At 37.0% G+C, this 14,109-nt stretch overlaps 1 protein-coding gene across 6 annotated transcripts in view; it reads right to left on the bottom strand.

The window, feature by feature from the left end:
* The window catches only part of CSDE1 (cold shock domain containing E1), a 35,267-nt gene extending 22,865 nt beyond the window's left edge, over positions 1-12,402 (bottom strand). For 2 of the 6 annotated variants that reach the window (XM_083357475.1, XM_083357476.1), the window contains exons 1-6: positions 12,312-12,402; positions 6,476-6,869; positions 5,692-5,851; positions 3,625-3,771; positions 1,546-1,744; positions 230-339 (exon numbers count right to left, since the gene is read on the bottom strand). In XM_083357475.1, the coding sequence (XP_083213601.1) occupies positions 230-339; positions 1,546-1,744; positions 3,625-3,771; positions 5,692-5,817 (582 nt within the window). In that variant the 5' untranslated portion in view covers positions 5,818-5,851; positions 6,476-6,869; positions 12,312-12,402. The remainder of the gene's footprint in view (positions 1-229; positions 340-1,545; positions 1,745-3,624; positions 3,772-5,691; positions 5,852-6,475; positions 6,870-12,311) is intronic. The other 4 variants (XM_083357478.1, XM_083357477.1, XM_083357480.1 and 1 more) reach the window with 4 other exon arrangements.
* Positions 12,403-14,109: the final 1,707 nt, after the last annotated feature.

Here is a 14,109-nt window from a genome sequence, read left to right as displayed (position 1 = left end):
TTACAGTACTTTTATCAACTGTAAGAATTGTTCCTGGTTAGGTAAATTTCTTAATTTTTATGTGCTTACCAAAAGGAGGAAAAAAAGTTTATTTGAAAAAAAAATATTTAATGCAACTAAGGAGAGGCATGCTACATTTAATTCTATCCTTTTGATTGACCACAGCAGCTGAAAATGGCATGCATATTGAAAAGAAAACTAAAAAAACCCCCTAAGAATAGGCACTAACTTGTCCATTTATTCGTTCTTCAGGTAAGGTCTCTGTTTTTATCTTCACCAGTTTAATTGCAATCGGTTTTCCAGTTCGCCGGTCAGAAGATACTTCAAATTCAACATCATCTGTAAACAAATTATATTTATAATGTATAGGCTTCAATTTAGTGGTAAAACCATGTCAAGATAACTTCTAAGTCGATAAAACACACAATTTCAAAAAATAACAATTAAAAAAATATTCTAATTTGAATATTTAATAGCAACTAAAATCACATAATATAATAAGGCTTCATAGGTTCATTTACACTTAGTTAATATGAAAAGCAAATGTGATTTTTAAAATAACATCTATACTGTTTGTTTTAACTTTCTGATTCCAGGGAATTTGTTTCTCATTAAGTTGTATACAAAAAATGTTGCATAATGTAAAAAAAAAAAGCAGATACCACATAGCTCAAATTTCACTAGTCAACATGTCCCATAATATGCATTCTAATACAATTCAAAATCCTGACTCAAAGGCTAAAAGCCTTGGTGGAGCAGTGGGCTAATGCCTCCTTAAGTAACACCAGCTGCCTGCAATTAGTGCAGGTTCGCATCCCACCAGGCTCAAGGTTGACTCAGCCTTCCATCCTTCCGAGGTAGGTAAACTGAGGACCCAGATTGTTGGGGGCAATTAAGCTGACTTGTAATAATGCAGCTTGGGGTTTGCCCTAATAAGCAGGCATATACATAGAATGAAGGCTACTGCTAAGCTTGTAAGCCGCCCCGAGTCTTCGGAGAAGGGCGGGATATAAATGGAATTAAAATAAATAAATAAAATAAAATAAAACCTATGTTGCAATGCACATGTGTCCAGAACTCCCAAGTGTTTCTTCCTAGTTACCTAGATGACATGTCCTATCCTCCACAGCTGAATGCAAGCTCAAGGCACATTTAAGGTGTTCCCAAGAAATGTAACCTGTGCTTTCAAGTTGCTTTAAATCATACTTTGTCCTTTGAATCTTTGCACAGTCCTAATATATAACTGTTTCTTGAAGCTGCAGAGTGAAAGATACTAATATGCAAAACTATTGCCATTTCTCATCTTCTCACTTAGAAATCCTAAACATTCTAGAATGCTCTCTCCAACATGCAGTATGAAGAATAACTTTTTAGAAGATGTGTTCTTTCATATGATTAATCTGATCTCATTATATTTGAATTGAAATTGGATTCCACTTCCATTATCTGGCTGATGGTTCAGCCACCACTGTTTAGAGTAGCAATGTGTCTCTACAAGAAATTAGCCTTCTCACATACAAGGACAAACCTCTACTAGTTAATTACCTCCTACTTTAAGCTCCTGTAGATTGCCATTATACTGTGAACTGTGGAAGAACAGTCTAGCTTGCCGTTCTGAACACTGAATGAATCCATAGGAGGCCAACAGTTTTTCAATAACCCCAGTTTCGCGCAATCCTGCAGAAGTACCATTGGGGTACCCGTTGTGTCCATTGTTATGGAGAAGGTTTGGATCAAAGCTCATCTGGAATTAAAAAGAAATGTGTAAATTCCTCTAAGGATACTCTCTTTTCCTTTCATACTGTTACTTGTTAGTTCTGGAAAAATATAATGTAAAAGCCGATGCTTAAACATTATCAAATAGGTATGTAGGCTTCTAGCAATTTGAACAGATTTTGTGTGATGCTTTTCAACACCACATCCAAATAATAACTTTGCAATGAAAGTTATTTGCTGATATATTTCACATTTACACATATTAAAAACGAATTTCAAGTTATCCATTAACATCATTTGACTTTGCCAATGGAAGTAACCAAGAAAGCAAAGCCACAATGGTTACTAACAAATGCAATTTTAAGACATTTTCCAAATCAAATTAATATCAAGGCAATTTCCATAATTTACTCTCTGAACATAGCTAGCAGCTTAGTATTTATTAAATTTCAAAGCTAATTGTTAAGTTCACTGAATTTAAATACTTTTCTATCCATGGAGATTCATTAAACCCACAGAATATAACAAAAGTTTGAAATGTTAAGTTCTCATCAACATGTTACAATATTTTTTTAAAAATCACACTTTCAAAAAAACTTCAATCTCTTTGGCTATCAAGTTAAATTAAGTTCAAAAAGACGTTAGTATCAGAAGCTCCCTGTAAATATTTACAGTAACCATCTCATGCAAGTCAGAGTTCAAGGCAAAGCAGTGCCAAAAACATGCATACAGTTCCTCTGTATTTTACGCAGTTTCCTGTGTATCTGTTTAAGAAAACAAACTAACATTCCTATAACCATAAGGAGCTATTAAGTATTCAGAATTGTAAACATAAGCAGCTTTGAAATCTATTTGATGAATAGTCAATTACTCATTAAACTGAGACTGATCAAATTTAGGTTTTTTTAAATATTTCATTTTAAAGGAAAGGGTTGTCTTTACAGACAATGCTATGGATTAATTTGGGATGCAACTGCTGCAGATACAAAGATCCCACAACACAGAAATATTTAAATCGCTTCAAAAGCATAGAACTTTCTGATTAAGTGTACCTTGGAGAGTTGAAACAAATCTTTTTTTTTAGTTGAATAGTATAGGAACTGGTGATAATGTTAAATGCTATTGTCAAAATGTAAGAACAGAAAGCCCCCATACATAACATAAAATTACTAATCAAACTAAAAACCACAAATGTATAACTTACAATTCAGGAATAGCATTGTAAGATGCAACTTTTTCCTATGGAAATCATTGTTTTATTCTTGCCCTGTACACCGCCCTGAGTCCTTCGGGAGAAGGGCGGTATAGAAATATTAATAAATTAAATTAAATTAAAAAGTTTACAATTTTGGCACCATCTTATTGTTTCCTATTATAAATATATCAAACAGACTTTAAGCCATTTGGCAATTTCAGAGATGGTGTGATTTTTGTAGAAGTTAATCTGCTGAATTAAAAAAAAACCTGATATTTGACAAATGGTCCCATTTAATCCAGAACAGCATGAGCTGGATTAAACTTCATACCACCTCCAGAATGACATGACTGACATCATCTAGAGGAGAAAAACAATAATCATTTTTGCATAAGCTTAGGACAGAGGTCTGTTCATTTTGTTCACATCTGTAAGCCAATAAATTTTAACATCTTTGAATGCATAAAATGAACATACAATCAACATGTGTGCAAGAATACCAGGCTTTCAAAAAGTTTCTAAAACAGATACAGGAAAGCAAAATTTGAGAACTCAGCAAGTTTGCTCATTGGTTTAGATGAATTATACTCCTTAACCTGTTGAGGAGATTTAATACCAGTGAGGTTAGAAGTGAGAACATATGCAGAGAAGAGTTAAATGCTAAGGATTCCCATGTTAAGATGGCATGTCTGTCAATAGGTGCCCTGACTTACAGATCTCTGATAAAGGGGGGTCCTCTTCGGTTTTTTAGACCCGGATGAAGTAGATGAAGAAAAAGGTAAAGGATGAGAAGGAGGGGGAGCTGCAGGAGGGGGGAGAGGATCTGATGACACAGTATAATGGTTCTCCATCTCATACAGCTGTGATAACATAGTACACAGTATAACTAGTCAATAATTAGACATCTTTAGCAATATCCAATAATTATTAAATCCATGTTTCAAGAGACTTAGCTGGAAATCAAAAGCAGTCAATTTAGATATCCTTATTGATCTGGTATTAGTGAAAATGTATGAATAAGCTCTATTTCTAGGTCAGTAATTTCTTTCCAACAATATTCTAGTTTGTTTATATTTTCAAAAATCCAACATGTGTCACTGGGAAGAAATATATGCAAGTAGTGGATTGAGCTAAAAGCTGTACCACCACTTCAAATATCCTTGCAGTATGGCAAATAATATATTCATTATTATTTTTCTTTTCCATTTTAACTATGAATTTGAGAACCATTATTAATTTTACTGGGCTACAAAAAAAACCCAAACAAAAACAAACACATACTTATTATAAAAGTTGTGGCTGAAATTTTTCAACTGAATAAAAATCTCAAAGACTTCAGTAAGTGATAAACAGTGTAATTGAAGGGTTATAATTTATTATTTAGAATTAAGATACTAGTCTATTTTCCCATCACTATAGAGACTATCATTCCTATTTCCTCAATCCTTAATTTAGGGGACAAATCATAGAAGAAACTGAGTATCAGGTACAAGCACTTTAAATTTGGTTAATTGAATTTAGTCTTAGGAAGAATGGCAAGTTAACAGCAAATCTCAGTTCTTCAGCAGCTTAAATATACACAGTATTAATATCAATTGTATTGCACATAGATGAATTCAAGGGACAATGCTGTATCACTTATTTATGGCCTAGATACTACTGAATGTATCATAGTAGTAATATTAAATCATACAAATTTGTTGGTCATGTGTTTGTATGCCAAAGTCCATAATATAAGACGTTTCTACATACATATGCAACATAATTTTTTTAAAAGATTAGGTCAGCAAAGGCCTATATCCTAGAATGATCCTTGTATTAAAACTATGAAGCTGCTTTATACCAAGTCAGACCCTTGCCCAAGCTAGCCCAGTGCTGTGTATTTTGACTGGTAACAGCATCCATGGTCCTGAGCAAAGGTCTTTCCAAGTCCTCTGCCAGATGTTTTTAACCAGGAAATATCAGAGACTAAACAGTCATTTTCATGTGCTCTATCTCTAAGCTAAGATTCACACACACACACACACACACACACACTTCTGAAAGTTCAGTTTCAACAGTTCTCAACTATTAGTAAATAAAGTACTAAGAAAGGTTTCTCATATACTTCAGGGTCATGACTATCTTATAACATTCAGAAATGTTAAGACAGCTAGCTCCCTCTACAATGTTTTCATACACCAAACATAAAAACCAAAATGCACCTCTTAGATGAAGGCTATCACCACCGCACTACATTTTAGTGATTACTGGCCAATTTTAAGAAGCTTGCTGGAGAACCAGCATAATTTCTGTACTTATAAAGGACCATGATACAAAAGGATTAAATAATTAGAAATATATTTGTTAAGAGATGAAATTCCTATATAAGCAAATTTGACAGGTGTGGGCACTGCCTATTTTCAATTGGATACCTTTAAATTTTGAATCTGCATAGCATGTGACATCTATGTTCCAGGGTAGCTTTGCCTTTAAACAGCTGGAGAGGTAACCAATTGCCCTCAAACAGGAACTACGCCTGGCACAATGACCAATGAAAAGAATGATTGGGAAAGAGGAGTGAGTGTGAAATGATTCAAACCTGAAGCTAAGGATATTTTAGTCTACTCATAACTCTGGCAGGATTAAAAGGAGGCTCAGAGGTTGCAAAATGAGCAGAATTTTCTGCTATCTGCAAATTGGCCACACTTTTTATTTTGCTCAAATGTTGTTATATCACACCATCTGAGCTAATTTGGCTTTACCCTTAAGAATATTGCTAGTATGGCAAAAGAACTTACTGATTGGCCATAAGGTGATAAATTCAGTCCGACTGGAGATGCATTGCCCAGGTTGGCACTAACGTATGCAGTAGGGGGAGAAGACGGCATGGAAAATTCAACAAATTCTTTCCAGGTGCTTGCCATATTTTTACGCCTGTTTCAACTTAATTTTATAATGCTGCATGTAACAAAATCAAACAAGACAACCTTGTCAATGTATATCTGCCACTTATCCAGTGTCATAAAAAAAAGCTGCCATTGTGGCAGCTTCCTAGAATATTAAGGGACTGATGTGCTAGTTAAGAAAGCATTAGGTTTTTGGTTTTTAGAGGGATTCTGAAATGAACAACACAAGCTGGTTGCTAACTGAAGTCATGATTACTATTAATGAGTTATCTTCACAGCAGAAAATTCACATTTAGCCTACCAGCTTATGAAATGGAGACTCACTGACCGATACCAGTAACTGAGAGAAGGATATGGAGAAAGTTTGAGATCCAGATTTATAGCATTAGAGTAAACTGATTTCAAAAGCGAGAAACTGGAAAATAGTAGCAGAAAGCTTAATGAAATAGTTACAATAATAAGACTGCATTCCATGGTTAGCTCAACAAATACAACAAAATGGCACTTCTAAGGAATTTCAATAATTTAAAAAGTCAAGCGTCATAGCCAAATGTTAGATATGCTTTGATATTTTGACCAATGAAGACAAGATTTAAACAAAATGATTATTTAACTCATTTTATATGGCACTTTTAATTTGAAATATATTGCTGTTCAACACAGTACATGGACCAACCTCGCAGTGATATTCTAATATTGCACTTTCAGTAGTATTTGCCGATTCTTCGTTTCAGCACACGTTTCAAAGTTTGAAGATTGCTATTGTTAAAAAAAAAAGAAATAGCAAGAGACAAGTGATCTATCAAGCTAATAAAGAATAACTGGTGCTGCACTGGGCAATTTCAGCACAGTACTGAAGAAAACAAAGACTACTAGCAGCGTTGGGACGTGCTCTTTTGAAGCTGTTGAGTAGGCACAAACTTCTTGTTTCAGATCAAGTGTTGTGTCTTCAGTGTAAAGTTTACTCTTCTTTGGTCTTGTTTTGTTGTTACGATGTAATGTGTTCCTTTCCTGATCTGAACTTGAAGCAGCAGTTTCAGGTGGTAAATTCTATTCTGTTACACTTCATACTGGAGGAGAAAAAGGATAAACAAGTTTATTATGATATACTTTTTAGATGTTTCTGTACCCCATGAACATGATTCCACCTCTGAGAAGAAAAGTTCCTCACAAGAATTTCAGACATTACTCGTGTTTTACCCAAACTTCATGGAATTCAATTAAAAGCAAGTGTTGCCATTGCACTGAATATAAAACCAATTTTAAAAAGCATGTTTTACTGATACATATAGAACATTTACCCCAAGAAGCTAAAGGCATATTGCTCTAAACTCTCATTTTAAACTCATGTCAGCAGATTGGGCAAATGTATAATGACTGTTCCAAAGTCACATGCTAAGTTTCGCGACTGAATTGGAATTTAACTTACATCTTGCCAATTCCCATCTATCACACTATCAGGATTTTTAGGTGAATTTTGCTATTTACTAAGTATGGTTATGGATCACAATTTTCTTATTTGAAATTTAAATGTCCACTTTTTCAGCATAACAGGTAAAAACAAGAGTAATTATAAATTTGAAACATTTTCTAGAGTCAATAAATGTAGTATCTATCAGAATCCAGGTAAGTGCAGATACCCAATCCTGTTTTTATAAAGCACTCAACTAACTACAATCATCTACAACTTGGCCATGATTGATTTTCTTTTTTAAAAGTGTCTTGTTTGGGACCTTATGTTTGGTTCATCAAGGCCTTAGAAATATCAGTATAAAAAGAAACTTTCGAAAAGATTTAAATTGAACCTCCGTTTTGTAACATGGAATGGCTTGATATTTAGGGAAGGTCTCCCCTAAATAATAAGAGACGGGTAGAATATTGGTAATAATATAAATAGGAGACAGAATTAATGGTAATAGCACTAATGAATAAACCTCAAGTTCTATATATAAATATATATAGTTCAAGACATACATTTTAATACTGCAGACAGCTACTGAGATAGTCAGAGAAAATTCAGAAGCTGTTTACAAAAACTGGAAGCAGGGGCAGAAGTATTCCTTGAGCTCTGAGAAAGAAGGCAGCATTAGGCTGGCTTCTCACTGAGATACTTGGTTATAAGAGTAAGGGGAAAGAAAAAACAGTCAGTTAATTAACAAAATTAATTTCTGTAGCGGCATACATTTTCTGTACTTATAAAATTAGTTAAAGCTTTATCTGTGTTTAATGTTTAGGTCGCTGGACAAGTTATTGATCTTCCAGCTATTGTAGTTTTTCTATAAAATGGGTATCTTCTGTTTGAATGTGTACAGCGATAGCAGTTTTGTGAAAAATAAAGACCTTTATGGCATCCTTCTCATATTCTAAATCCCAAATGTACAGAAAGTCTGGGGACATCTAATGCTTTAAAAAATAAATCTATTTTCTTCAGAGAAAACAGTTGATCTGAAAATGCTGATGTTCAGTCTGCAATGTACTATTATTGGCTATTATAGATACTAATAAATATTACAAAAATCATAACTAAGAAGCAATCTGAATATAAATATCTTTTAACCTAATCCCTGTACTTAATATAGGTAAAGTTTACCAATACATTTAACTAGTAAAATGCTTTCCTAAAAATAGTTTTTATGCTGTGATTCTATATTCAAACAGGGGGCAATGGTATTACAGATAATTTTATTCTCAAAATCTATGCTGTGATTCTATATTCAAACAGGGGGCAATGGTATTACAGATAATTTTATTCTCAAAATCTATGTCCCAGAAAAATAATATTTTAAAAGAGCAGCCCTTCAGAAACTGTTTACAAATTTTCTCTCCCATGCAACTACATTTTTCTTATACTCTATGTAAAGAACAGGATGCAGGATAGGATAAATTATGTTTAATATCAAAGGAGTTTTCCAAGAACCCAACAATCAACTGAGCAAGTAATAACTGAGCTGTTAAGAAACAACTGAGTCATTTAGCCAAAGGAAAAGGTAAAATATTTAAGATTATAATTTGGAAACAGAAGTAATCAGAAACAAATGCTAGGGAACAGGAAAGAAGAAAGAGGAATGACATCCTTATATCTTTTTCTATAAGCTCTGCTTAGTCCACTTATTTTGGGAAACCGATAACATTTCCAATTGGAACTGTTTCATATGTTACTGAAGAAATGCCAGAACAGCATGCTTTAAAAACAATCCCAATAATTAAAACTGAAAAGTACCCATCTTCATATTTTATTTATCCCACCTTTATTACTTTTTAAGTAACTCAAGGGGAAAACATACATATTTCTACCTCCTATTTTCCCCATAGCAACAATCCTGTCAGGTGGGTTGGGCTGAAAGTGATCGGCCCAAAGACACACAGCAGGCTTTCATGCCTAAAACGGGACTAGAACTCAGTTTCCTGGTTTCTAAGCCAGTACCTTAACCACTATATCAAGATTGCTTAAACATTGTATAGGAATAGGAACTTAGACTAGACAGATCTTTTTAATGAAAATTCTATCTAGAACAGATGGGTCAAACTTGCGACGTCACGTGACATCACACGTATCAGAGCTTTTTCTCCATTGCTGGCAATGGGGCACAATTTCCTGGTGACGCTTCTGGTCCATGGGCCAGCAGTTTGGCACCCTTGATGTAGAAGGCGGCAAAATCTCAAAGGTGCTTTTTTCAGGAAAAAAAACTTATTTAGGGAAAAATTAAAGTAAGTGATTCTTACTTCATAGAAGTAGTCTTAGAATCAGAAAATCCTTCCTGCTGAATACAGAAAACAGAAGCCTAATCCCCCATATATTTACTAAGAGATAAATGTTTATGCCTAAATTCACCAGGGTTTGCCTCTAAGAAATATAACATAAATTATTTCCAAATACTTCCCACATCCGATGAACAAATCCAATGTTTTCTCAAAGCTGCAAAACCTTAGAAGAGCTTTCTGAACTTGTGCCTCTATTTTAAATTCTTTACTTTTAAACTCAGCAGCTATAAATATTCCTCTTGATGGTAAACACCCAGTGCAGTTGCCAAGCTTTCATTCAATTCAGTAGTCTCTAATACAACATGTGATCTTGAAGGATTAGCACATCAGTCAGAGAAGAGAGAAAGTTCAGACTTTTTCCCTTCTGAATATTATTTAATTCTGAGCCATGGATATTGATTTTATACCTATCTGCATAAGAAAATTAAATAATAGTATTGCTGATATGAAAAAGTTTTTCTGGGCATAGTATTCTTAAAGACAAATATATTTAGCTTAAATTACTTTAAAATATTTTTCAAAATATCCACCAAGAGCCTTGGTGGAGCAGTGGGCTAATGCCTCCTTAAGTAACACCAGCTGCCTGCAATTAGTGCAGGTTCGCATCCCACCAGACTCAAGGTTGACTCAGCCTTCCATCCTTCTGAGGTAGGTAAAATGAGGACCCAGATTGTTGGGGGCAATAAGCTGACTTTGTAAAAAAATGCAGGGGGGGGGGGCAAAAGCCCTAATAAGCAGGCATATACATAGAATGAAGGCTATTGCTAAGCTTGTAAGCCGCCCTGAGTCTTCGGAGAAGGGCGGGATATAAATGGGATTTTAAAAAAATATCCTTTTATTTGCAGTCTAAGTATGCTATTTGATATTACTTTATATAAATGAATAAATATGAAAAGTCTGTTAGGAATAAATATAACTTTATTAAAGCGAGATAGCAAAAGCAAAAGCCTCTAAACTCCTATCCTATACTTAATTGGGAGTTAACTCCCATAGAATTCAGTAAGGCTTACATTGGAATAATCACACATGGCATTGTGCAATAAGGGTGTAACCATGGCCCACTGAATTCAGGGAGATTCGCTTTTAAATATAGCTGCATAGGAATCAGCTGTAATTAGATTACATGACTTTGAAAACAGGGCATTAGACTCTTTTCCCACTGGAAAAACCAGCAGAATTAGAGCCTCTGGCTTGGAAACAAAGTTAAACAAACTAACTCATCAACAAGAATGGAGAAAAATCTATTCTTTAAAATGGCAGCAAATTTCAACTTGTACTTAGAAATCATTTTCGGTCTACAAAAAATGTCCTTACCAATATATCTGGCATTTTTAAAAAAAAGTATATTGCAATAAAGTCTCAATAATTTGCTGTAAAATTAAAATCTTCTTGGAATTAGATTCCCAGGCCCCCAAATCTAGTGGCTTCCACCCAGCTGGTGTTCTGGAAAGCCATAAAGCCTTGGTTGTTCTCACAGGCCTTGGCTAAGAGGGTTGAAGCTTCTGAATGCTAAAATCCTGGATGTTAAATGGGAAGTTTGAGTGTCTGCTGGGTTTGCCATCTTGTTAATTTTTTTTTCTTTTTAGTGTTTGGTTTTCGTTGTTTATTATATTGCTTTTATCTTGCTCGTTATATTGTGAGCCACTCTCACACAAATTGAATAATCAAATGATTACAAATTTCAGTAAGTGATCAATGTCCAATTGTATCAGTAGCATTCAGGTGGGAATCTTAACATTTTGAAAAAAAAAACATTGTTTCAACATTTACATTAAAGAAAATAAGGGAAACGGGAGTTACCACCCCATTTCCCCCTGTAGATTTACAAAGACGTGCAGCCACAGAATGTAGTCCTTAGGCAGCAAGATGGTGGCTCTTGTTACTAAGGGGCGATAAGATTAGGCTTTATATCCGTATAGTACAAAAGCCTTGCTTCCAGCAATTATGCTGCTGCTGAGAAACGTAGAGCGGAATCTAGAAATGAACATTCCGCTGCTAGCTACATAGTAGCTACTACCCCAACCGGAGATATTTTCCTCAAGTATCTGAGGCGTGTCCACTATTTACTCCCCTCCCCGACCAAGATATGGGGGGGGGGAGGGAGAGAGAGAGAGAGAGAGAGAGAGAGGAAAATGGCGGCCGCTGCCCCTCACACAAAGGAAGATTGACCGCCCCTTCCCCTCCCCACGTCTGCACGCTGCATGCTGGGAGAGGTAGTCTGCACGGCTAACTTCGCTCCGTAGACTGTAAAATACCAAGAACTCCATCCCCCAGCAGGCCTAGTAGCCTAATCTTTCAGAGGCATCACGATGGGAATTGGAGTGTTTTTCATCGCCATCGCCGCCACCAACACCGCACCCTTAAACTCAATCCCCCATCGGCCCCTGCGGGGGGGAAAAAAAAGGCAAAACGCGTCGCGCACACTGGGAAGCGTAGTAATGTCGAGCCTTGGGCCCACTCGTTTTCCGTCTCTCTCTCTCGGCCCTGCCTAAGGGCGAACCGAGGGGTTGGTGAAGAGAGCGAGCTTGTCTCGGCAACGTTCCTTTTTTTCTCTCTCTCGCTCCCTCTTGCTGTCAAATCAGCAGGCACTCCGTGGGTGGGGGAGGGGTCCCACCCGCACTAGACCGTTGGTCCCAGGGACTGTGACAGGAGACGTTCCAAGTCACTCCAAGATCCCCGTCTGTCCTCCACAAAGCCGCGATGCAGGACAAGAAAGGCCATTAGTCTTCCTCTCAAAGAACCTCACTTACCCCAACAGCTCAGCGCCCCCGCTCCAGCGCCGCCATGAGCAGCACGGCACAGCACGTAGGAATAAATCCCGGCTTCTCGCGAGACTCGCAGGGGGAAAAGCAGGGTCGATTCACGCATGCGTAGGAATCCAGGCCAGGAAAAAAGGCAGGGGGAGCGAAGCGCAGAGGGTTCGAGTAAGTAGGAACATAGGGCGCATGCGTACAGTGCCGTTTGCAGAAGTAGCGCTGTTCTCGAGGAAGTTTTAACGCCCGCTGGTAGACTTAAGCATCTATTGATTGCTAAGGCGAAAATGGCAAGTCACAATATACTGAGCCACAAAGCGAGACTATGTTTTGAACCAGTGTCTTTACACTATCGTTTGCAAACATGATTTCACTAAATCATTTGGTGATCACCAGTGAACAGTTTGAAAACGTTGACAGGTCATTAAAAAAAAGCACCACCTCAAAGAGCAGGTTCTCGGTCTTCGGGGAAGCTGTAAATTGTTAGGAACTTGCTATTTTTTTTTGTGGGGGTTTGTAAAGACTGAAGAAATGTTGAGCTTCCATCTGCCCTATTTAGGATCTATAGGTTTTGAAAATGCCTGTTTACATGTGAGAAATGCTCTTTGCTTTTCTACCTTGCCTTAGTTGGCAAAATGTATGAGATTTAAAATTGCAACACAGCTGTAATTAATAATTATGTGAGGCAGCATATCCTAGGGCTTAATGCAAGGATCAGTTGGTAGTTATAATAATAGTAATAGTAATAATGATAATAATAAGTTGGAAGGGACCTTGGAGGTCATCTAGTCCAACCCCCTGCTCAGGCAGGAAACCCTATACCATTTCAGGCAAATGGCTGTCCAGTTTCTTCTTAAAAACCTCCAGTGTTGGAGCATTCACCACCTCTGGAGGCAGGTTGTTCCACTGGTTAATTGTTCTAACTGTCAGGAAGTTTCTCCTTAGTTCTAGGTTGCTTCCCTCCTTGACTAGTTTCCATTCCTTGCTTCTTGTCCTGCTTTCAGGTGCTTTGGAGAATAGCTTGACTCCCTCTTCTTTGTGGCAGCCCCTGAGATATTGGATCACTGCTATCATGTCACCCCTCACCCTTCTCTTCGTTAAACTACACATACCCAATTCCAGCAACCGTTCCCTATATGTTTTAGCCTCCAGTCCCCCAATCATCTTTGTTGCTCTTCTCTGTACCCTTTCTAGAGTCTCCACATCTTTTTTACATCGTGTTGACCAAAACTGGATGCAGTATTCCAGGTGTGGCCTTACCAAGACCACGTGGTATTAGTACTTCACTTGATCTTGATTCTATCCCTCTGTTAATGCAGCCTAGCACTGTGTTGGCTTTTTTGGCAGCTGCAGCACACTGCTGGCTCATATTGAAGTGATTGTCTACTAGGACTCCGAGATCCCTCTCACAGTTACTACTATTGAACAAGGTACCAGCTATACTATACCTGTGCATTTTGAATTTCATTTTCTTAGATAGCACCCAGTGTTGCAGTCTGTCCAGATCCTCCTGTATTTTAAGCCTATCTTCTGGAGTATTGGCTATTCCTGCCAGCTTGGTGTTGTCTGCAAATTTGATGAGTTCCCCATCTATCCCCTCATCCAAATCGTTAATGAAGATATTGAAGAGCACTGGGCCCAGAACAGAGCCCTGGGGCACCCCACTACACACTTCCTTCCATGTAGATGCGGTTCCATTGATGACCACACGTTGAGTACGGCCTGTCAGCCAGGTACAAATCCATCTGGTGGTGATGCTATCTAACCCACATTTTTCTATCTTATCAAGTAGTAG

This window comes from Vipera ursinii (genome assembly GCF_947247035.1).
Source record: "Vipera ursinii genome assembly, chromosome: 3".
Lineage (NCBI taxonomy): Eukaryota > Metazoa > Chordata > Lepidosauria > Squamata > Viperidae > Vipera > Vipera ursinii.
Note: the sequence above shows the minus strand (reverse complement) of the source record. Positions and strands in the feature narration are given on the sequence as shown.